Genomic DNA, 24,721 nt, shown 5'->3' with positions numbered 1-24,721 from the left:
TGTGGATCAAGGCATCCATTGTGATCCTGGGCTGGCAGACCCTACCCATACCCTATGACCCCAGCTGAGCCCCTAGTAGCTGTTTACTGTTCTGCACTCAAGGAATGACAGGGTCACGCCCACTTCATGAGGTCACATGACGATCCCTGATGGTGCAGTGGTACATATTGATTACACTGACATTGCTGGTTGTTACTTTCTGCTTGTTGTGGGATGCTTGTCTTTCGTGTGAGCTAGCAGCCTTCGGTGTGGCGAAGGCTACAGTTTGTGCTCGCTGCCTGAGCTGTGGAGGCTAGCCTTAGCTCCTTGCATGGATGGTGACAGCTACCAAAGATGGCAGCTGGCCACAGAGAGGAGGGAACTGAAGATCTAGGGAGCTGGCATCGCGTTCATAGCAGAGCCTCTCTGGCTCCAGTGGGAACACAATATGCGTGGATTTGCCAGGCCTGGAGTAGGACTCAGACGTCTTCATCTCTAACAGGCGCCTTCTGGTTCTGAACTGTTGCTTAGAGACCACACCTAGTAGTTTAAAACCTTATGGAAGCGAGGATTGGAGAGTGAACAGTACTAAACCCTAGTATAGCATGGATTTTCCCGGCTGTTCATACCTAGGTAACTAACCTATAAATTAAACACAGTAAGGGATTCAGAACTAGAATTAAATTAGAAAACTACAGTGCACAATGCATTAGAAAGACATTCAGCTGGGTGTGGTGGTACATCCCTTTAATCCTGGGACTTGGGAGGCAGAGGCAGGTGAATATCTATGAATGCAAGGCCAGCCTGGGCTACGTAGTGAGACACTGTCTCACAATAAATAAGATAAAAAATTATGTAAAGGGGGGGGCTGGAGAGATGGCTCAGAGGTTGGGAGCATTGCCTGCTCTTCTGGGGGTCCTGATGAGTTCAATTCCCAACAACCACATGGTGGCTTACAACCATCTGTAAGGTCCAGTGCCCTCTTCTGGCCTTCAGGCGTACACACAGACAGAATATTGTATACATAATAAATAAATAAATAAATATTTTTTAAAAATTATGTAAGGGTTGGGGAGTGGGTTGTTCAGTTGGTCAAGTGAGCTAGTGTGTTCAAAGCCCTGTATTCCATCACCAAGAATCCAGCATAAATAAAGCAAGGAGGGTGGCATATCACTCAGGAGGTGGAGGCAAGAAGATCAGAAGTTCTGGGTCACCATCAACTACATAGCCAGTGTGAGGCCAGCCTGGGCTAAGTGAGACCCTGTCTTAAAAAATATACTGAAGAGTTGTATAACGGCTAAGAACTGAGCGCTTTTAGTGTGTAACGTGGTAGCAGCCCTGGGATGCTGGGTTTTTATGACAACAACAAACCCACCAAGCCAACCCTTATGAACTTTCCATTTTCTGTTTTCAGGGTTCATTAATTCTAGGTAACTGAGACTATAGAAAGCCATATTCATCCCTAGGGATTGAACACTCAGCCTTACACTCAGTTCCTTAGCTGGACAGGCGGACCTGGGTCTGGGGTATGGCGGGCTCATTGCAGGGCAACTGTAAGTCATGATGCACCAGTTCAGGAGAGAGCTTTGAAGATCTCGTGGGGTGGCTTGATGTTGTTGGCTGTCATGCGTTCCTCAGGGTCACCTCACAATTCAGTTTCCCTTAGAAGGTGCTGCTTGGTGTCCCACGGAGCTGTGGGCATCTCCGGAGGACAGCCCAGGAGCCAGTGGCACTGTCCCCTCTCTGTCAGCATTCACTACTCCTCCCTCCTCAGCACCAGGCTCACCACACCTGACCTTGATTAGCAGGGCCTGAGATAGCCCAGTCCTCACTTCCCTAAGCACCTGCCCCACCCTACAATTTAGGCAGAGGAGACCTCATTTCGTGCCCGAGGCATTGGATGTAGGGCGGGGCACCAGCAGAGCTCAGGTGGGAAGGACCTACCTACTGTGCTGAGATCAGCAGGCTACCTGAGAACCCAGAACTGAGCCAGGGAGACGCTGGGGTGTGAAGTCAGCAGGCCCTCCCTCCAGAGAAAGCAGCAGGGATAGAATAAACTAGAAGCCTCTAAGGAGCCAGGGCTGGACCACCCAGAGAATGAAGACCAAGCACTCCTGTTCCTGAGGAGGAATGGAATCTCCTCTAGGTTCCCGCCTTTGCTACAGGCATAGGGCCCGGATGCAGGACAGGGTCTGGCTTCTGTTGAGCCAGCTCTGGAGAGAGCGGCTGCAGGGGGTCTGGAATCCAGCTCACTTCAGGTCCTGAAGGACTGTGGAGCGGAACCTAGAGGCCAGAGCCATCCCTGGAAGAGGGAGCTAGTTAGGCAGTTGCAAGGTGGAAGGAAGGTAGGAGGTGGTAGGCCAGGGGGGAGGATTAAGGGCTTAATCCCTGGTCACCTATAAAGCTTCAGGTGACAGCATTTCTTTCAAAAATCTACTCGGTTTTTAAATTCTTCATAGTTCCTTATAGAAAACCACACCATAGATGTGGCTTTTTAAAACCTAATACTTTCATTGTTTTTTTGTATTATAAAATTTCTTTTTCTGTTTTGGTGTGTTATTTTGAGACAGGGACAGCCCAGGATAACCCCAGATTCACTGTGTATTCAAAGGTGACCTTGAACTCTTGCTCCTTGTGGCTCTCTAGCTCCGGAGTACTGGGATTGTAGGCGTGCACCCTAGCTGCCATCACCAATACCATTATGCCTGATTCATATTGTTTTTGTTTTTTGGTTTTTCGACACAGGGTTTGTCTGTAGCTTTGGAGCCTGTCCTGGAACTAGTTCTTGTAGACCAGGCTGGCCTCGAACTCACAGAGATCCACCTGCCTCTGCCTCCCAAGTGCTGGGATTAAAGGCGTGCACCACCACTGCCCGGTGCCTGATTCATACTGTGAAAGTTTCATGGCTCCCTTGTAGCTATTTAAGTTTGGGACCACACTTAAGTGGTCCCCAAAGCTGGCGAATTGTCAGTAAACCTTTTCTTTTTTAATTTTCAGTGTGGTAGATGTGGTCGAGAGGAAAAATATCGCAGCCACAACCTTTCCCACCTCTGAATGTTTCCCGGCCGGCAGTAGGTTCTCGGGAAGCATTTTCTGTAACCTCCTTCTGGCTTCATTGGAGTCCTGCTCACAGTGTGGGCACAAGCCCTGTGTGGGTGAGGTGGCCGCTTACTCATTCACACGTGCGTCTTGCAAACATCTATTACGGGTAGAGATTCCATCTCCTGTGGCTAAGCCAGTTGCCACCAACATCTTGAGCTTGACTGACGGATGTAGGAGTGTTGGATTACGTGTTGTGTTCTGCCCTCCCTGTCCTTGTCACAAGTCAGGGGTCCCAGACAGCCTGTGCGGTCATACCCACACCTAGGGAACCATGTAATGGAACCATATAGACTTGAGGATGCTGTCCTCTCGTTCATCCGCTTTCGTTCACTTACTCATGTGCTAAGGAGAGAAAGAAAGTTGGGCTCTGGACATAAGGAATGATATGGAAGGCTATTGATGAATTTGAGCAGACACGTGAGGGGAGGGAGAGAGACAGGTGAAAATCTGAAGGATGTCACAAGGAGAGGGAACAACGAGCATAAACCCCTGAGGTGGAATAAGCTTGGTGCAAGCTGGGCACAGTCAGGGGAGCTGTGTCTAGGCAGAGTGAGCATGGTGTATCAGGTGGACGGAAGTAGCCACAGCCAGATAATGCAAGGCCCTTGGATCGCTAAGGGAGATCTGGAAGCTGGGGTCCCCACCCCCAATCCTTTGAAGCGGGTTCCCACCCCTTGAGAACAATGGCATGCATCTTTGTCGCATATCTATGTGTGTGAACACCTGGACCCAGACTGTTTGCTCTTGGGTAAGGCCCTGGGAGTCCAAGTGGGAAGGGCCCGAGTTCCTCACCGGAGGACCCAAGACAGGAAGCTGGTAAAGATGTGCTGAGCTCCCCAAGGCTGGGACCCTCCATCCTGTCATTACTCAGGGGTGTTTATTTGATATTGTGTCGTTTTAGGATAGCCAGTGGGTGTGTGTAAACACCGTGGGTGGGTTGTTTGTACATATTTAGTCTTTAATCTGTTTAGTTGATCAGATTTAACTTCCTTGTGGGGGAGCAGGCAGCTCTCTGACTGCTGTGGGTGGCAGTCAAGGACATCAGGTTCTGGAAGGGGTTTACACGCTCCAGAATGGTTTTCCTACCAATAGTGCTTTACCCAGAGTGCACTATTGATGGGAGGCTGGGGGCTGGGCTGGTTGCCTGAGCCATGGGGCTCATCTTTTACAAACCCAGATCAGTCTTCATGTGTTAGCTCCGCTTCATACACTATCTAAAAAAATGAACTCAAAATATGTTTGATCACCTTAGTATAAAACCTAAAGCCCCGAAAACCTCTTAGAGAAAGCCGTAGAGATGACTCTTTATTGCTTTGGATGTAGCCGTGGACTCTTGGCATATGGTACCAGAAGCCCAAACCACAAAGGATAAAGTAGTACATTGAGATCCATCAAAGCTAAAGTTTGGGGGCATCACATAAGTGATGGTAGTTTATAGGACAGGAGAAAGCGCTTTAGAATCATAAACCCATAAAAGTTTAACATTAGGAAATTATGCCTGAAATTAGGGGCTGGAGAGATGGCTCCGCAGTCAGTGCTGCTCTCCCAGAGGAGCCGAGTTCTGCTCACAATGCCCACGTTACAAGCAGCTCCTAACAGCCGAGACTCCAGCTCCAGGGCCTGCCAGACCCTCTTTGGTTTCTGCGGACACTATGATCATAAGCACAAACTCACACACACTGTGTTTAAGAATAAATCCTTAAAAAGTGTCCTAAAATTTACCAGCTCTAATCTTTTTTTTTTTAAAGATTTATTTATTTATTATGTATACAGTGTTCAGAAGCCTGTGTGCATACCTGCACCCCAGAAGAGGGCACTAGATCTCATTACAGATGGTTGTGAGCCACCATGTGGTTGCTGGGAATTGAACTCAGTATCTCTGGAAGAACCGTCAATGTTCTTTTTTTTTTTTTTTTTTTTTTTTTTTTTTTTGGTTTTTTTGAGACAGGGTTTCTCTGTGGCTTTGGAGCCTGTCCTGGCACTAGCTCTTGTAGACCAGGCTGGTCTCGAACTCACAGAGATCCACCTGCCTCTGCCTCTTTTTTTTTTTTTTTTTTTTTTTTTTTTGGTTTTTTTGAGACAGGGTTTCTCTGTGGCTTTGGAGCCTGTCCTGGCACTAGCTCTTGTAGACCAGGCTGGTCTCGAACTCACAGAGATCCACCTGCCTCTGCCTCACCGTCAATGTTCTTAACCTCTGAGCCATCTCTCCAGCCCCAACCAGCTCTAATCTTGACAAGTTCATCGCAGTAAAGGGTGGAGGACTTGAACGGACATCTCTCTTAAAGGTGGATGGCCAGTAAGCATGCATGAAAGGGCACACGCACTGTCGTTAGTCATTATGGCTGGGAGAACCCACGCCATGAGATACTTCTGTAGACCTAGGAGAATGGGCAGAACTAGAAGAAAGGGGAGGGGAGACACCCAGCTGTTAGCAGGAGGCAGGAGCTGGTGCAGAGGCCACTGAGGGGTGCTGCTCACTGACTTGCTCATGATGCCTTGCTCAGCCTGCTTTGTTATAGAACCCAGGACCACCAGCCCAGGGATGGCATCCATCCACAACGGGCTGGGCCCTCCTTCCTCCCCCGTCAATCACTGATTAAGAAAATGCCCTACAGGTTTGCCTACAGTCTGATCTTACGAAGGCATTTTCTTAATTGAGGTTCCCTCCTTTCTGATGACTCTAACTTGTGTCAAGTTGACATAAAACTAGGCAGCACATCTTGAAAAAGGTAGATATGGAGCTCCCACATGACCTGGCAGTCTGTCCTTAGGCATTGAAGAAGCAGCCAGACAAACACATTTGCTATTGCTGTAATGAGACAGGATTTCTTTGTGTAGCCCTGGCTGTCCTGGAATTTGTGCTGTAGACCAAGCTGCCCTTGAATTCAGAAATCCACCTGCCTCTGCCTACCTAGTGCCGGGATTAAAGGTGTGCACCACCATGCCCAGTTCCAAATGGATTCTTGCACACTGAAGTTGATTGCATCTTTAGGCACAATCGGAGGAAGGTGGACACAGCTTGGATGAATGACTGCCTGTGGGAAATTGCACTGAGCTAAAGGAACCGAATGTTAGGTGGTAATGAGAAGGAAATGGATTTTGACACATTCTTAACAGAGAGGGTATGCCTAGGAATGGCGAGGCAGACTCCAAAGGAGATGCCTTGTGATTCTACTACATCCTCATTAGTTTTTTTGTTTTTGTTTTGTTTTGTTTTGTCAACTTGACACAAGCTAAAATCAAATGGAAGAGGCTCCTGAGTGGAGAAAATGCCTCCATCAGATTGGCCTGGAAGCCAGTCAGTGGGGCATTTTCTCGACTGCTCCTTGATGAAAAAGGACCCAGCCCACTTTGGGAGATAGCACCCCCAGGCAGGTGTTCTGGGGTTTGTAAAAGTGGGCTGAACAAGACTTGAAGAACAAGCAGGAATTAGGGCATTCCTCCACGGTCTCTGCTTCAGATCCTGCCTTGTGCCTGTAACCCATGACCCTATGAATGCTTTCCTCCCCAGGTTGACTTTGGCCATGGTTTTTATCACAATAGGAAGCGAACTAGGCCACACTTATATGAAAGATCAAAAATAGGTAGCTCCTCAGAGGCAGAAGGGAGAGAGCTTGCTTGGAGTTGGGTAGAGGCCTATTGCTTAACAGGTACAGAGTTTCTGTTTGGAATGATGGAATTTTCTCGAAATAGATAGCAGTGATGATTGCACAATATTGCATATGAATATAAAATTGTACTTAAAAGAGGTAAAATAGCCAATTCTAGATATCCTACATAGTTTTAGGAGCACAATTAAGAAATAAGGTTGATGTGTCCAGGGAAAGCTTGGTTCTGTCAGGAGCCCTGGGGGTGTGCTGTGACAGGAGGGTACCTCAGAGACACAAAGGCTCACTCACTTTAGGCGCCGAACCCAGCTCCTGTCTCTGGTCTGGATTTCCCTTGAGTCTCACTGACCATGAGAGGCATTCAGGATGGCTCTCTGTGCCCATCTAGTTCGGTGTAAAGATTGCTCTGTCTGGTAAGAAAAAGTCAGAAAACAGCATGGGTGATTCCCCCCACTCACCGCGCTCCAATTCGTCCTTCACAGCCTGTTCATTGGTCTTGCTGGGTTTTTGCTTGAGCATTGGTCTAGCCTCTTCCTGGAAGCTCACGCCCACACAGCTTTCGAGGTTTTACCAGAAAATACACCTCTTTTGGCCCTGCAGCCAGGAAGTTAGTGCCTGTCCTGGTCGCCTGCTCTTTCCTTCTGTGTGTCCTTTTGAGACCTGAGCTCCACTGATGAAGAGTCGGTTGAATGTCCAGTTGCAGGCATGCACACTCACTTGGAATACAGTAAAACCGGTAGACAAGAGCTCTGTGATGATGCAAAACAGGCATGATGTAGAGCCCAGGTGTTGTGATGTCCTGAAACAGATGTACACAGTTCAAACAAAGTCGCCCTGCAGGTTGGCTTGTTGCTTTGTTTTAGGTATGCTCCCCAGAGCGGGTCCTTAGGTGTCACCTGTGCATTCTCTTCTCCTCCAGGGTCAACTGTCACCCGACGCCCAGAACCACCTTGCTTGGGCACATCCAGGGAGATTCTGCTGGGCCTGAGCACCTCCCCACTCGTGTGTTAGATTTTGAGGCTGGGTTATATCCTGTGTCCCTGCCTCACCAGGATGCCCCCTACCTAATAGTCTCCAATGACTGTCTTTATTAGATCCTCCGTCTGGAATCATTGGGTGTACCGGCAAGTGTAAAGGGCTAGGGTCTGTCTGAGTTCTAGTTTACGAAGTCCTGGCTACTGTGAAGACCTCCCTGGGAGTGTAGACTAGGAGGGGCCCAAGGTCAAATCCAGGGTCTGGCCTCAGGCTTTTGTGGGCTCCCTCCTGCTCTTTGGAAGCTAATAATTAACCCTGAGTTGGCTTCTGTTCTGCTGGCCTTGATTGGCGCACAAGGCTTTCCGACACACACCTTTTTACCAAACTGAGGACAGCGTTTGCTATGTTTCTCAATTTGGAGAGGGGCTGAAATGGCCGTGACCTTCACAGAAAAGGGACTGTCCTCCTTTGGAGGTTGTTTCTGTACGTTTACTGGGGCACCTGTTCAAAGCATTGTGTCACCTTGCAGTAGAGGAACACGGGTAATACACAGCCATATCATGCCCCGAGTTTCTAATGTTGCAGAATTAATTGGGGAGAAAGGCAGCTTTTCTGGACCATTTCCTTCATATGAGGAAATTCGCCTACTTGTGAGCCCGGGGGAGTGCTCGTGGAGATTATCTCACCGGGATAAGAATGGCCCTGTAGCCAGTAAATTACAGAGACAGCGTGATGAAGTGTGGGGCCCTGCTTTACCTGCAGTGAATCACCTGTAATTCACCCCCCACCCAGTGTCACGGGTCAGGAGACTCGGAGCTGCCAAGTGTGTAATGTAGAACCGACGTTACTGCTGGAGTTGACTGGGCATGCTTCTCTGAGTCTAAGCTACTGACCTGTCTAATGGAGCAGTGCCGACCAAAGCCGCCCTGTCAGAGCCCAGGGACATAGGAATGAGGTGAGAGGGACGTTGACTACGGGAGTGGGAGAACAGGCCCTCTGCTGCCCTGGGTTTGAAACCTGCTGCTCCCAGGGAATGTTAACAGCTGAGACCTAGGAAGTCAGTTTGTCCAGAGTCTGTCAGTCTGTCTGCCAGTGGTGGAGCCTAGGCGTTTGGAGATACTCCCCCTAAAATGGGCTTTATTCAAGTCACCAAGCACTCCTGACCTTCAACACATGTTGGGGCTCAGTCCAAATAAATGCAGCAATGCCAGTAATACACACACACACACACACACACACACACACACACACATATACACGCACATTTTTTTCTTAAGACTTTAAACATCTGCTTTTATTAATACTAGGGACAGTTATACATTTCTGCAATTTTTTGCACATTTAGTTTCTAGAATATGGTGTTTGAATGTTCATATGCATTTCTTTCAACTTAGTCCCAAATACCAGCATTTTGCATACTAACTCTGTTTTAAGTCATACACCCCACCCCAGTCCCGAATCTTGCTCTTTAGACCAGGCTGGCCTTGAACTCACAGAGATCAACCTGCCTCTGCCTCCCCAGTGCTGAGATTAAAGGTGTGTGCCACCACCGCCTGGCTGTTTTAAGTCTTAAAAAAGAGTTTTATTAGTCTTTTGCTCTCGTTTTATCAAGTGACAAAACCCCAGGAAGCTGAATAGGCACCATGAAAGTACATCTTTATCTCTGTTTCTAGAGGCACTGGCAGCTGGCATGGTTACAATGCCTACCTCGTCCAGGCCGAGATGGCCTGTGGGATTGAGGCCTTCCAGGCAGAGGGCTTTAGGGCTAGAATGAGCCTCTCAGGGCTCCTGCCTAGGAAAGCCACGAGAGAAAAGGTAGCTGAAGAAAAGCCTCCTCAGCTGAATAATCAAAATGGAAGTACTCGGAAAAGTGGGCTTGGGAGCAAGGGTAAGGCTGGGAGCCTTTTCTGTGTTGCCTTGAGATAAAAGCTTGGGGAAGGCTCGGCACGACGGTCGTGAGGATTGGTTTTTTTTCCTGGCCAGGCTGTCCCTGGCTTCAGGCTTGTTGGCAGGGGTAGAGGCTGGCAGGACAGTCCACTGTGAGATTCCAGCCTCTTGGCTGGGACTCACCGTGATTAGCACATCTCAAACCTTTCCAAGTGACTTTAGCTGTTTTCTTTAGTGGAGGCTTCTGCTGCTTTTGGCTGTAAAGGGGCGGGGGCTGGAGCCCAAGACAGAAATATCAGAGGCTGACACCCAAGTGGGTGTGGCCACGACTGAGGGCAAATATTAACACAGTATTTTTGTAAAGTTTATGCAACTTGATTCATGTTCCTGTAGAGTAAATTTATTCCATCCTGTTTTTCCAGTCTGTTCTGAGCTTGGTGGAACTATCCACAGGCAAGATGAAAAGAGGATGGTCACTTAATTTTAGGGAGAAAGTGCTAAGAACCGAGCACACTTCTTTGCCAGTTTTTAAGCCTTACGTAACGCCTTGCTGTGCCTTCATACGGCTCTGCCCCCCAGGTCATGATCTGATGGACCGTTTAAAACTTCCAAGAATGGGGCATCCATTTAGAATGATTTCCATGGAAATCTGTGTCAGAAGACAGTTTGAGAAGTTGGGAATGGCTTCCATAAATAGAAATATACCCTGGGTACTTTCAAAACAGAAGTCGTGATAGGATTTTGGTCCCCAGTTATCATACTCTCCAGTATCCTTCTCAACACGGGTGTCATCGAGTTCCTCCACTTGTTACCTCTAGTGATGGGCGTTGGTCAACTAAGAACCGCCCACATTCCACTAGATTCTTCAGAGTTCCCCCACCCTTCCAGTGAGTAGCTCTGTATCTCCCTTGTTTATGCAGCCTTTTTTTTTTTTTTTTTTTTTTGCGTGTGTGAAGACTGCTTTCGGTTGTGTGTGAGAGTTTACATTCATCTAGTACTTAACTATGGACAAGTGGATTTCTTTTTCTCTAAGTTATACTAATATGATTATACTTATACATACATAATTGTTTAAGCATATTTTTGACACTTCCTTTTACCAAAAGTTGAATTTCTGGGTTATCAAATGATTTTGGTAACTATGTATATTATGCAGCCTTTTTCCTTAAGCTTTTTCTTCTGTTGAGCAGAAATATGTGCCCTTTGTCTTTCTTTTATTGTTCCTTTAAGTGTACTGTGTGTTTGAGGGTGCCTGTGTGTACGAGGGCCATAGCCTGTTTGTAGACATCAGAGGATAAACATGGCTGTTGGTACTTGCATTCTCCCATGATTGAGATCAGGGTCTTTCTTCTGTATTTCACTTTTGTGTGCTATAGTCTAGGTTAACTGGCCTGTGAGTCTCTGGGAATTCTCCTGTCTCTGCCTCACATCTTACCACAGGAGCTCTGGGAGTCCACACAGAAGGTGGCCAGCTTAGACCCCCACCTTTGAACCCACATTCTCACACTCACTAAGCCATCTCCCGGGCCCTAAAACCTATGCATTTCACCTATTTAACCACTGGGTTAAAAAGAATCAGTTCAGCCAGGCGGTGGTGGTGCACGCCTTTAATCTGCACTTGGAAGGCAGAGGCAGGCGGACCTCCATGAGTTCGAGGCCAGCCTGGTCCACAAAGAGAGTTCCAGAACATCCTAAGCTGTTACCAAGAGAAACACCATCTCCAAAAAACAAGATAAAAACAACAACAAAAGAAAGTGGCTAATTTGCAAACGTATTCTCAGAAAGGCTCCAAACAGTCCGGGGAGGGAGGGAAATCGGCCTTTTTCTAGGTGAGTAAAGTGAGTCTTAGAGAGCCCTAAGCAGTTCCGAGGCTCCTCCTCACTAGGAGGAGTGAACTCCTAAGCTGGAGTTCCCACTTTCCGACTGCCTGGTGCTAAACCTCTCACCAGATCCGGATTCCTCTTTTGTGTAAAAGCCTCTGAAAGAACCTGGCCTAATCTTCCTTGAACTTTCACTAAGATCTCAGTTATCCCTCAGGCAAGAGAGGCCCCAGACCTCCTAAAACCTCCCTGAACTTCCCCTCCTGACCTTTCGGTGGTCCCGCGGCTGGGGAGTCTTTCCCCGGGGCCTGGAAACTGTGGTGAGCTGGTCCCATCAGCCCGGAAGGTCCCCAGCTCTGTAGCCATCCCCCTAGGCTTCTTATCCTGTGGAAGCTAGGCTCCCAGCACCTCTGCCTTCCCCCCACTCGCTTGCCACTTCCTGGCTTGGCCTGGGGCCGAGTAAATGAATACTGAGTGAGTAAATGATCCGGAACTCCTTTGCCGAAGAAATAACAAAGGAAGCCAAAAGTAATTATAAACAAGATCTTCTGGTCCTGGGGTGGGGGTGGGGGGAGTAGGAAAGGTGGGGGGGGGGGTGACAAAAAATGCTCTAGTATAAGACTGGAATTTGGGGATTACTTGGAGGCCATTGGGAGACACCCTGGCCCAAATTTAATTAAGTTCTAGAAAAGTCTCTTTCTACAGCATGGCCTGGTCAGAACCATCCATCTCTGGACCTTGTGTTTGACCCATTTGTCCCAGCAGGCAGGTTTGTGGCTTCTGGATTCACTGAGGTGGTAGAGAACAGGGCAAGTTCACCCAGTGCCTGTTGGGTGAGTGCATGGGCCAGGCCCACCCAGCACAGCCCACACTGCCTGTCTCCCAGGAAACAATCCTGAGGGGAGAGGTGGGTCCTGTGAGGTGTGAGGTGTGGTTTCAGCATGATAATGTCTTCCCAAACATCAAAATAACTAATAAAAAAAAAATCTCATTTTCAACAGTCTCTCCAACAGGTATTGTCAGCCCGGGAGAAGAGCCACCTGAGGGAGACCTGGGACCTGGGGACTTTTGGCTGCCTTTGTCCTGAAAAGGGCTTCCTGTACCTACACAGAGTGGCCACGCTCCCAGGCTGGGCCTGGTTTCCTCTTGCCCCAGGCAAATCTGTGTTAAGGTTGCTGAGGCCTACAGGGCTGGGAACCTGTTTCCCTTTATACTATAAAGTTTATAGGCCACCTCTCACCGCCCGCGGCTCCATAAGCCTGCTTTTTATACTGCATTCAGAGGTGCTGAAGCCACTTCTTAACCTCCCTATATCCAGGCTGTCCATATTATAAATAAAACCTATAAACAAACCCTGGGCTCTAGAATAAGAAAACTATTTGGCATTTTTAAGTCGTCTGAGAACAAGGGTGCTAATTACAGGTCTTGGTTCGAATTGAACTGATCGGACAAATTTTCCCTCCACAGCTTTGGTGACGGTGGGGCTTCTTTGGGAGCCCCCCATCTACCCCCACCCCTGCCAACCAGTTAAAGATCTAGGGACAGAGTTGTGTGAAGTCAGGGCTGATGGCTTCCTAGGAACGAAAGGTATTAAATCCTTTTGCAAAAGCCTACCCGGTCTTTTTTTTTTTTACATTTTGTTTTCACATCATTGTGATTACCATTGGCTAGCAGGCTTTTAAGCTTTAAAAGTATTTTTAAAGTTTTTTTTTTTTTGGCATATAAACTTAAGAGAAGTTGTTTACCGACTTTAACATTAATCTAGCAATAAATGTGAAAATGCCTTGTTTGTGTTTGGTTTTGTTTTTTTCGTTTGTTTTGAGACAGGGTTTCCCTGTGTAGTCCTAGCTGTCCACTCTGTAGACCAGGCTGGCCCCGAACTCACAGAGATCCACCTGCCTCTGCCTCCCGAGTGCTGGGACTAAAAATGTGCTCCACCATGCATGGCAAAAATGCCTTTTTAACGAAGAAACTTGTTTTTGTAACTTAGATGTGTGTGTTACATGTGGTATGTGCGTGCATGTGACATGTGTGCGTGCGTGTGGAGTGGCTATGCGTTACATGTGTGTATGTTATATGTGGTGTGGGTATGTGTTACATGTTGTATGTGTTATGTATGGTGTGGGAATGTATATGTGTTACATGTGATATGGGTATGTGTGTACATTACATGTGGTGTGTGCTGTGCCTAGTCCATGGGGACCCCAGAAGACCACCAGGGAGACCGACTCACTGAAATGCAAAAGCAAGGTTCATTGTGTGCACAGTACAAATTGGCAGGGACCTCAAAGCAACTGGCGCAGTTGGGCAAGAGGAGGTACCCGACCCTCCTTAGAGGGCATTATTTAAAGGCAAAACCCAGAAAAGTTACATTAGCAGGGTGTGGGGTGAGGGATTTCTAAAGTTTAGAACCCCTGATTGGCTGACATTTGTCTAGGGGTGTCCTGGTGAAAAGCGATGGGTGTGTGCTGGCAGGTGATCCTATCTACCAGGGTTGAAACGTTAGGAATTTCCTTTGGAGGGTCTGTTCCTGGGTGGTGCCTGGGTAGTCTCAGTTTGTGGTCTTTCTCAGAACCAGGTATTGCCTCAGGGTAAACTACTGAGACTCTGGCCTCTATGGAGCTTGTCATGGCTGAGTCCTACAGTGTGGGTGGGCGTGCGTGCGTTCCTGCGTGCGTGCCTGTGTGTGTTGTTACGTGTGTGTGTGTGTGTGTGTGTGTGTGTGTGTGTGTGTTACATGTGGTGTGGGTTTGTGTGCCTGTGGAGGGCCAAAGTTGATGCTGGGAGCCTCCCTCAATCACTCTCCCCACCTTATTCTTTGAGGCAGAGGAAGACAGCTTCTTCTCATGGTCTCCCATCTCTGCCTACCGAATGCTGGGATTATCCATGCCTGCCCAGCATATACATAGGTGCTTGGGAATCCTATTCAAACCCTAAGCAATTTACACACTGAGCCGTCTCCCCACCCCTGGTTTAGTAGGTGTTCAGTATTGACTGTGTATATTGGAAACTGAAGTTACTAGTAAATTAGTATAATAACCTTTGTATTGTTCTGCATTGTATTTAAGAAATTAAGAAAGCCAGAAAAGTAAAAATGAGAGTGGATGGTATTGATCGGTTTACAGAAATCACAGCCGTGAGAAAAAAGGTCAGAGGCCGTGTGCCGCGTCATAATTTGGTTACCAGCACATAATTAAAATTGATCAGCCAAAGCCATGGTGATGGATGTGTTTTCCTATGTATGCGGGCATTTCACAAGCAAGAATGAAAACCACTGATTTTTAATTCACTTGGGCTGAATTGAACTTCAAACATTTGGCAAGCCTAATAAATCACACTCCATGTAGGCACCTCTCTCTCTCTCTCTGCTCCTTTTTTAGCTGTCTCTTGCATGTCCTTCAGAGAGGGATGCCCTGTGTGCGCGTGTGTCTGTCTTTATTCTCAGGTGTTCCAGATTGATAAGAATTTGGGGTCAGGACGACGCGCGCTACTTTGAGGGCAGAAGCCAGGACAGCAGGTGTCAGAGCACTTTTTGAACTTTCCTTATTTGTTTGGACACCTGTGCTCATCCCAGCCCTGACATACAGACTGGAGAACTCTGCCCCTGCATCAGCAATGCTCTAGGAAGCACCTCTCCCACCCTGAGTGATGGGATAGCTGCTTTTTATGTAGCTCTGGGAAATAACTGTAACGTAGCCTCGGAAGCTGACATTGCACTCTGGCCCCCAAGACCCTGGTCATAGGCACAGATGGGCAAAGCCAGAAGAAATCCTGGAGATTGTGGTTGACAGTGGCTCCCGGGTTGCCTGTATCGTTGTCTGGGGGGAAGGGGTGTTTATTAGAGGTTTGCTTCTCTGTCACAGTAAATAAGGTATGGTTTCAGATTGCATCTCGAGGCAGGAGTAAGGGAAGACAGGCCCAGACTAATTTGTAAAACTTTACTATGAGCTGTAAGATAAATGCTTGTTCGGCATTTGTCTACTTGGGTGCAGTCATTTCACTGTGGTTAGGAGAGAAATGTCCTTGGTCTTGGGAGACCCGTGCTGAAGAGTTTAGGAGTAAAGTGATAATCCGACCCGTAGCCTGTGCCTGAGAGCGAGCCCTGGGTGCTGTGCATGTGTCTGTGTGGGCGTGTGCACAAGACTATGTGCATCAGACCCTCCTCTGCTTTAGGAGTGCTGGGATTGAGGGGTACACCATCACACCTGCTTGTCTCTTACGTTTTTAATTATGTGTATGTGTGTGTGCCTGTGTACATTTGAGCACAGGTGCCCACCGAGGCCAGAGCTTGGTGGGAGATGTCTTCCACCATCAAGGTCCATTTTATGTACTGATACCCTCTCTTCCTCAACTCAGAGCTGGAGCTCATGGATTCTGCTAGTCCAGGTAGCCAGTTGCCCCGCCCAGGGACCTCCCATTTCCTCCGCCTCCTGAGCACGGAGGTTACAGGTGGCCACGTTATTTGGGCGCTGGGATCCAGACTCCCTAACTCCAGTCCTCACACTAGATGACCAGTGCCTTGTCCCCAGAATCACCTCTCCACCGCTGTAAAGTTTTATTGGTAGGAAGGCACGCCCACTTCCTTTAGTATTTAAGGAACACCTTACTTAGCCTGATCTCAAAACAGGGCCTGGGACATCATATGTCAGGTGGACACAGCACTTGGAGAACTGGTTTGCTTTCTTCAGGAAGAACCATAAAGCATGTGTGATATGATTGTTAAGGACAGGGTTGACCCCCTCTATACCCCACCCCACCGCAAGACTAAATTAGTACAAAATGCAGCCCAACTTTTGTGTGTTCCCAGCAAAAAGAAAAGGCAATACTGATACTCTCTTAGCAGCCAAACAAAGCATCTCTCTCCCATCTATTAAATATTGATAATTGAGAAAGAAATGCTGGCAGTTTGGTGAGTCATTGCCTCAGGTGGCTGATGGTACGTTGTGTTCTTTTCTGTGCTAGACAGCTCCCTCTCCAGCGGATTGGTCATCTGTTGATACTCAAAATTAGAAAAGAAAATAAAAAATGAAAGAGAGGGGAAGAACGCGTTCCTCAGCCCGGTGGGGAAGAAGGATTAGGAGAAAGCAGCCGAGCTGCCTGGGAAACAGGATCAGAGCTGACACCTGCGTCGCCCCCAAGTCACGGGGTTTGAGGCGCGTGCTTTCTCATGGTGGCCACTAGATGGTAGTATTGCCAAGGTCAGCCTGCGTGTGCTTGCCTGGCTTGGTTCTAGGAGCAAGGCCCACCCGTGGTTTTCTGACATAGAAAACGACATGCCCCGTTCTTTGTAAATCCAGACTGTTTTCTTTAAAAAGATCAGGGTGTGGTGCGGCCTGCCTAGTCCTGGCATCTGGCAAGTGGACGTAGGAGCACCAAGACTTTCAAGGCTATCCTTGACCATCTAACAACTTCTAGGCCTGCCTAAACGACCTAAGACCCTGTCTCCGTTAAACCAATATTTGCTTACTTGTTTGTTTTTCTTAAAGTCTCGAGACCTTAAGCTTCTACCTCCGCCTGAGGTGCCGGATTGCCTGTGGGTGTTGCCTGGTTTATGCAGTACTGTGGGTCGAACACAGGGCCCCATGGATGCGAGGCAGGCACTCTACCAACTGAGCTACATCCCTAGGCCTTGAAACACATTTTTCAGCTAAAGGTCTAATTTCCATTTTTCTCCCCCCCTCTCAGAGGTATTTAACGTCTGTAGCAGTGACTGGCTTTGAACACCCAGTGAATTGCTTTAAAAGTAATTAACATTCGAGAAAGGAAACCTTTTTCTGTCTGCAAGACAGTTGACATCAAGATAGCCCTATAAAATCTGGACTCTATAGTCCAGCACCTGTTCACATCTGAAGCTTAGCCTTGCATCCTGGCATGGTGGCGCAGACCTGTAATCCTAGCACTTGGGCCTGCCCAGGCTCAGTTATGTAGTAAATTGGAGGCTAGCCTTGGCTGCCTGAGATCCCATCTCCACGGTAATAAATAGACATAAATACACAATGCCTTTTATTGGATATCTTGTGTGTGTGAGGTACCTTCTGTAGTGTTCCATCTCTGAGTTTGCAGGATTGACCCAGCCCCAGCTGTGTGCATCACGAGAGCATGCTTTTTCTATAAATGCTTTCCGAATCTCATCCTTGATTAAGATCTGAATCACAGTAGACCCCGTGGAGGGTTCCAGCCCTCTGCAAACTGTAGCTTGTTGATCTGGAATCGTGGGCTTGGCTCCCATGATGTCAGTGCTCTCACCTACAGCTGTGATGGTCTGTGGTTACCGAGGCCACTGTGTTCCTGTTTGGGTTTTGACTTTGTTCAGAATTAAGAGGCTTATAAAGGAAGCCATAGAAACCCCGAGTTCCCCAATTGCTGCGGTACAGGAAACAGGGCAATTACTCAGCGTCTGTTGTCCAAGCAGACTGTTTAAGATACAATTTCAAGACAATCTGGAAACACCTCCTGGCCTGATAATGTGTAGTTTAGCGGCGGGCAAGCTCTTATCCGGGTTTGCTCTGAGGACAATCACAGGAAGAACATTCTGCAGTTCTCATAAAATACCTTTCAATGACACCGCTCTTAGGCTCCAAGGCCTTCGTGTGACAATCAGGGAAAAGGGAAAAGTCTCTCTGAGTATATTCTGTGACCATGCTGGGAAGTTCAGTTTCCAGTGCTGGGATTCCCATGCTGGCCTAGGGGAATGGCTATCTGAACTCTGCCTGTGGTTGGCTCATCAGTTCATGTTGTTTTCATTCCTGGGTTCCTCCTGGAAGTCCCTGTTGGTTTTTTTGTCCAGGGTCTGTGTGAGACTGTCTGCTCTATCTGCTCTGCAGATCTGGCTATGTTCTAAGGCCAGCGATGTGAAAAGCTGCTGTCTGAACCTCAGCTGCCAGTCTGCCCTCTGAGGGACTCCCAAAGGCCCCGTGTGCTGAGTCCCCGTGGGAGGTAGGACCAATGAAAGCCTCATTTTCAGAAGTTGCCTCAGGAAGCTCTGAGGGGTGCTGCCTGTTAATACTACACTTCATAATGGTGCTATTATAGCTTCCAAAAAGCACAATTCACCCGAGATTCTTCAACAAGAAGCAAGCAGCGGAGTTGACATTTTCAGTTGCGTGTGGGATAACGCAGTCGGGGACACATTTGTTGTCTTTTGATAACTTTTTGTATTACTCAGAAAATGCATCCCTGATTCTGGTGACATTTTTATTGAAAAGGGCATGGAGGAGTTGGGGGTGGGTGGAATTTTCTGTGGTTGTGTGTGTGTGTTTTCTCTCACTGCCAGTCCCAGGAATTTTTTCATTAATATTTGAGATTTCCTATCCTAGCTAGCTACTTTTGAAAGCTAGAACTTTTACCTAGAACTCCTTAAATTTATGTTAGGGACCCAGCGCACCGCTTCTGTCCTCTTCCTGTATCCATCCCTGTTGTCCCGGAGACTTAATTTTCAGTCTCTGGTCTGCTCCGCCCTCTGGTCTCTCTCTGCAGGGTAACACACGTCTGTCTGTCTTCTCACTGCTCGTCCGGGTCTTTACCTCTGGCCCTGCCCTGGCATTTGGTGCTGTCTTTCTGGGTGTCTGAGCCTTGTTCCCCAAGAGCAGACAGACCCTGGATGGCTAGTGTCTAACTCGAGCATCACTTGGAAGACTAAGATTCACTGTCACTCAGACCCCACTCAGAATCACTGCATTTTGGCCCAGTCCTGCTCCATCTCCTCAGCTTGCAGTGGGAGGAGCCCTGGACTGAAGGACATCTCCCCTCCAGCTACCCTCGCGCCATCTTTCTGTCCTGCCTGCACTGCTCTGTCAGCCTGAGCTTCCTGTCACTTTCTAACGTGGTTTCCCCCCACCCCCAGGCTTTTATGACTTCACTTTCTGTCTAATCCTTCTGGGCATTTATTGGTTTACTCAAGGACTTAATGGATTGCCTGTCAGAGCTGGGTGTCATTGGTACAGTGAACAAAACCAGACCTTCTTCCTACTCTCATGGAGCTTGGTGTGTAGTGGGAAACACAGCTCGAAGCACACACCGTGAGTTCTAAGTGTCGCACGTCAGTGAGCGTGCTTGAGAACGTTTACAACACCTTGTGTAACCAGCTGCGAGACTGGCAGCCCTGAAGGGGCAGGACTTGTTAGGAGCACCCAGAGTGAGGGGAAAAGCCGGAAGCCCGGAAGCCCGGCTGAAGCAGGGAGGGGCACGTGCGCTCTAAAGCTTCCTTCTGCACTCGCTCTTCCACTTAGTTAATCTCATCTTCTCCCTTCCATGCTGAATTGTGCTTCCTGTATTCTCTGTGGCGGTCCAGACACTCAGCACACCCGCGGGGCTGCTGTGGCTGTGTGCTCGGTTTCAAATCTCGTTAGCCTTTTTATCCTACCATCCCATCATGGAGCGGTTGGTAGAACCAGTTTCCTTACTCTTCCAAAACACAGTGGTCAGGCTTTAAATTGCCACGTGATACTCCCCCACTTCCTCCTTTTAGGTTTTTTGGGGGGGGGGGCAGGGAAGGGGTTTCTTGTTTGTTTTGAGAAAAAGTCTCAGTTCTAGTAGTTCTGGTTGCCCTGGAACTCACTTTGTGGATCAGGCTGGCTTCAAACTCATAGAGATCCACCTGCCTTTGCCTCTCGAATAGTGGGATTAACGGCTTGTGCCACCAAGTCCAGCCTGTTGCTTCTTTCTTAAAAGCATCTCAAGGGCCTGGGGAGAATGCTCGGCTGGTAAACATTTGCCATGAAAGTGTGAGGGCCAGGGTCTGGACTCCCTTGCGCAGCAGTGCACATCTGTTTTAAATCCATAACGTAAATATCTGTGTCTTCTGACGGTCTTAGGTGACCCCTGTGAAGGGGTCGTTTGACCCCCAGGTCAACTGTAAAATGCAAAGATGGCTTGTTACCCTCTTTCCTTCCTGCAGGTTCTGCAGCTGATGCTCTGGGCACCCAAGCCGGCCCATGTGAGGAACTGTATGGGACTTGATCTTTTGCCTTTGAAAGCACTGACAGGCGTCTTATATTACAGGTTACTCAGCGGTCGTTATGACCTCCCGGTTACGTGCGTTGGGTGGAAGAATTAATAATATACGAACCTCCGAATTACCCAAAGAGAAAACTCGATCCGAGGTCATCTGTAGTATACGGTTTTTGGATGGCGTGGTACAGACCTTTAAAGTTAACGTAAGTACTCCCCTTTTTTTGGAGGGGGGAGGGGGGTTTGAGGAAATTCTTTTAAGTTCTTGGCTTATAAAATTGTAAGAGATTGACTGAAAAATGAAGTCTTAAGTTTTCAGATCTCAGATGCTGAGTCTGGGCTGGGCATAGCCTTGCAACCTTTGCCCCTGTCTCACCTTTTCCATTCTTCTGAGGGACCTGTCTGATAGCTCCATTCCCTCCCTCCCCCAAGGCAGAACTGGCCCTTGGATGACCATACTCTGTATAGAGCCCACGTGACTCTGCAATTTTAAAAATAGTAAGAATCACTAGGTTATAAGTCTCCTACTAAACTGTGAACCCCTTGAGGACAGGTCGGGTGCCCTGGCCCAGGACTGGGCACGCAGCTGTGCCCTGTGAGATGCTCAGCCTCATGGATGGCGGCACTCCACAAGGGCCTGGCTCCTGCTCAGAGCCCTTGATCTCAGGTCTTCCCGTAAGCAGCTGTGAGAGGCAAGAGTAGCAGCTGCCTCAGCCGGCTGCACGCCCACGCTCCACACACCACCTATGTCCAGGATTTCTCGGTGTCTCTCAAGCCTCACAGCATCAAGTTTGGCCCCAAGTCACCTGTACCCCATCTTTTAAAGAATATGCAGAGAGGCCGGGCGGTGGTGGTGCACACCTTTAATCCCAGCACTTGGGAGACAGAGGCAGGTGAATCCCTGTGAGTTCGAGGCCAGCCTGGTCTACAAGAGCTAGTTCCAGGACAGCTAGGACTGTTACACAGGGAAACTCTATCTCTCTTGAAAAAAAAAATATGCAGAGAAAGGAAAGGAGATGGGCTGGATATGGTAGTAAATTCCTATGATTCAGCACTTGGGAGGTGAATTTAGGAGTAGCAAAAGTTTGAGGCCAGCCTAGGCTACATGACACTGTGTCTTAAAACAAACAAACACAATGGTGTGTGTGTGGGGGGGCTGTTGAGCAGAAAAGCCCATAGCACTTAAACCATAATGAAAACTAACAGACTCCTACTGTAGCTGCTACTGCTTGCTCCACTACCCCTCCTTCTTCCCCTTTGACAGGGACTAACTGTCAAAGCCTGGCTGGCCTAGAAATCAGAGATCTGTCTGCATCTGTCTAGGATCAAAGGCTTGCACTAACACCCTTCATCTTCTACCCAATCATAAAACCTCTCTCTCTCTCTCTCTCTCTCTCTCTCTCTCTCTCTTCTTTCTACTGTTAGTGTTCTTGGTGCGGGCAGAAGGCAGTTTTCAGTTCTTCCAAACCAGGGCCAGAGCAGCTCGAGAAGTCCTCAGCAGCCCACAACACTCAAGCGCCAGCCAACAGTGGCGGTGATTAGCGGAGATCTGTTTCCCTGCCTTCCTTCCCACTGCCCCACTCGGTTCTTCGGCTCTCTCTAAGGCCATGCTTGGTTCTTCTGAGGATGGGATGTGTTATTTATCATCTCGAGAAAGGTCTAGAAAGAGAAGGACAAGATAGCTCAGTGAGTTAAGGTGCTTGCGGTCAAGCCTGGGACCCACATGGCAGAAGGTTGGCACATCTGGAACAGCGTGAGCCCCACGGGAGGAGAGCCAGAGGAAAGTGAGGTCAGAGATATCAAGAAGGGTTGGGGGTGGGAGGCCAACTGGAAGCTGGGCACGCTGGCTTCTACACTGGGCAGTGTAGAGAGGGCTGGATAGAGACCTGACATGGCCTGACTTAAGGGTCACTCGGTCCTCAGCAGCCAGGGATAGAGATGATTGGGAGACTGAGTCGCAGTCTCTGAGACAGGTTCTGGTGGTGGACAGAGCAGTCTTGTGGGCATGACTGGAAGGAGGCACCTGGAAGATGGGACCAATAGGACTTGCTGGCAGGCCTCTCTGATGTGCTTTGCTGCTCTGGTTTGTCCTCCCCTTCTCCTACTTTTTCATGAGATATGGTCTCACTGTATATCTGTGCCCTGGTCTGGTCGATGTATAGATCAGACTGGGCTCAAACGCACAGAGATCTACCTGCCTCTACCTCTCAGGTGCTGGGCTTAAAGATGTGTGCCACCACACATGGCTTTGATTCTATTTTAATTCTTTGGGGAAGGAGGAGAATTGAGCAGAATTGATACCTGAATGTTTGGATTCTGCAGTTCAGAGGTGAGAGACGCAATCCAGCGAGAACACAGGGCTTTGGCATTGCACTGATGCGAGTCAAATGGTCAGGTGATACTGGGTGATAGTGTGGGACTGCCAGGCATGGCATCTCTCAGTTCTCAGTGGCTAATGTGGGTTTGATGGGCATGGCGCTTCTCAGTGCCTGGATCTCAGTGCCTAGCGTGGATATGATGGGCATGGCGCCTCCCAGTGCCTGGATCTCAGTGGCAAGGCAGATGTTGAGGGTTACTTTGCAGAGTTGAAGCCAAGTGAGTGTGGTATCAATAAATTACAGTTGCTAATGACATAATAAATTAAAGTGGGAGGTGGAGCTAAGAGCACCTCTTGGGCTCCCTGACCAGCCAGCCTGGCTTGAGATTCACTAAGAAATCCTGTCCAAAATAATGAGATGAGGGTGGTGGATGTTATCCCAGCATCAACACACACACACACAAATACTACACACACCACACACACACATACACCACACACACCATACACACACAAACACTACACACACCACACACTGTATCTGAATTGGTAACTTGGGGGAACAGGTGGGCTTTTGTCTTTACCCATGGAGAGACTTTCTTGCGACGGATGCTGGCAGCTTCTAGAGCCTTCAGGATACAAGGTGGTGCATTCTGGAAATAGGCAAGGCTCATGCTCTCTACAACAGACCGGATTCCATGAAGTCACCCCAAAGATCTTGCCGCAAGAATGTCTGAGTTACCTAACTCTCCCCACCCTGGTCACAGCGACCCACTTTCTACACATTCCCTGCTCTCAGAAGCTCACAGGGAGAGCCTCTCTCTACCTGTCTATTTCTGACTTGCATTGTCCTGAGCTAAATGGTTGGGCTGATAGCATTCCTGGGAGGGTGACCTCTTAAAATAGAATCTGAAGTCTTCCAAATGCTCCACGCTGCTCTATCTCTCCCCCTTACCCTCCACCCCCCCACCCCCGCCGCCCACCAACCAAAGCCACCTTTTGTTTGTGCCATCAGCTTCAAGCCGGGTGGGCCCACTAGACAGAAGGGAAGGGTGACACTCCACCCTGTCATCCCGACACAGAGGGATTCCTTGTCCCTGTCCCCAGGTGGATCCCACTGTTCATGGCGTCCTCCAAGGACTCTACCTGCTGTGTCTCGACTGGTTCCAAGCCCTTGACAGCAGTTGACACTCCGTGTTAGTCACCGAGGAAGGAGAGCGCTGCGGTGGCTCTGTCCTAGCGCCCACATCAGGCTGCCCCATAAACACTGGAGTAGGCCGCTGAGTCCCACTCCAGAGTGAAGTGTGTCTGAATGTCCCCACCGGCTTCTCACTTCTGATGCCCGAGAAGCAGCGGGGCAGATAATCCCACAAGGGGACGTGTGCCAAGTCACTTCGAGGGTATTTTGGATGGCATTCGAGTATTTTTAGCTGTTAGTGGAGAGTTTTCCTCGCTGCACACTCTCTGGGTTCCTCCGGGGGAAGGAGCTACAGCTGGGCCCCAAGCAGCCAACAGGAGCTGACCTGGGATTAGCGTTTGCTGTGGGTAATCCGCGGCAGGTCATGGTGTGTTTGCTGTGTAACGCGTGCGTTTTCCAGAAGTCACTGGAGAGCCTCAGCTAAGGGATAGAAGCAATTTAGAAAGCTCAGTTAAGTTCGCAGTGTTGTGTGGTGTGTGTGTGTGTGTGTGTGTGTGTGCGCGCGCGCGCGCGCATGTGCGCGCACATGCATGTAGAGGCCAGAAAACAACCTGCAATGTGATTTCTCAGAGTCATTCATTGACCTGGAGCTTGATACGTCAGTCAGGTTGACTGACAGGTGCAGCCAGAGGCCAATATTGGGTGACTTCTTTCATTGCTCTCCACCTTATTTTTATTTTCTGAACCATTTTGTCTGTCTGTCTGTCTCTCTCTCTCTCTCTCTCTCTCTCTCTCTCTATATATATATATATATATATATATTCATTTGAGACACGGTCTCACTATGTAGACAAGGCTGGCTTCAAATTCACAGAGATCTGCCTGCCCCTTCCTCCTGTGCGCACGGATTGAAAATGTGCGCCCACTAAGATTTTATTATCATTTA

At 48.6% G+C, this 24,721-nt stretch overlaps 1 protein-coding gene across 5 annotated transcripts in view; it reads left to right on the top strand.

Moving 5' to 3' along the window:
* Nucleotides 1–24,721, top strand: part of Ptpn3 (protein tyrosine phosphatase non-receptor type 3) — a 109,677-nt gene that overhangs the window by 13,803 nt on the left and 71,153 nt on the right. For 4 of the 5 annotated variants that reach the window (XM_041656975.1, XM_041656973.1, XM_041656976.1 and 1 more), the window contains exon 2: nt 20,372–20,526. In XM_041656975.1, the coding sequence (XP_041512909.1) occupies nt 20,389–20,526 (138 nt within the window). In that variant the 5' untranslated portion in view covers nt 20,372–20,388. Of the gene's footprint in view, nt 1–20,371; nt 20,527–24,721 lie in introns of those variants that run through there. The other variant, XM_041656977.1, reaches the window with a different exon arrangement.

The sequence above is a fragment of the Microtus oregoni genome, unplaced genomic scaffold, assembly GCF_018167655.1.
Source record: "Microtus oregoni isolate MIOR12 unplaced genomic scaffold, Mior012 000008F_ref0000371, whole genome shotgun sequence".
NCBI lineage: Eukaryota > Metazoa > Chordata > Mammalia > Rodentia > Cricetidae > Microtus > Microtus oregoni.
This window is presented reverse-complemented; position numbering and strand designations above follow the sequence as displayed.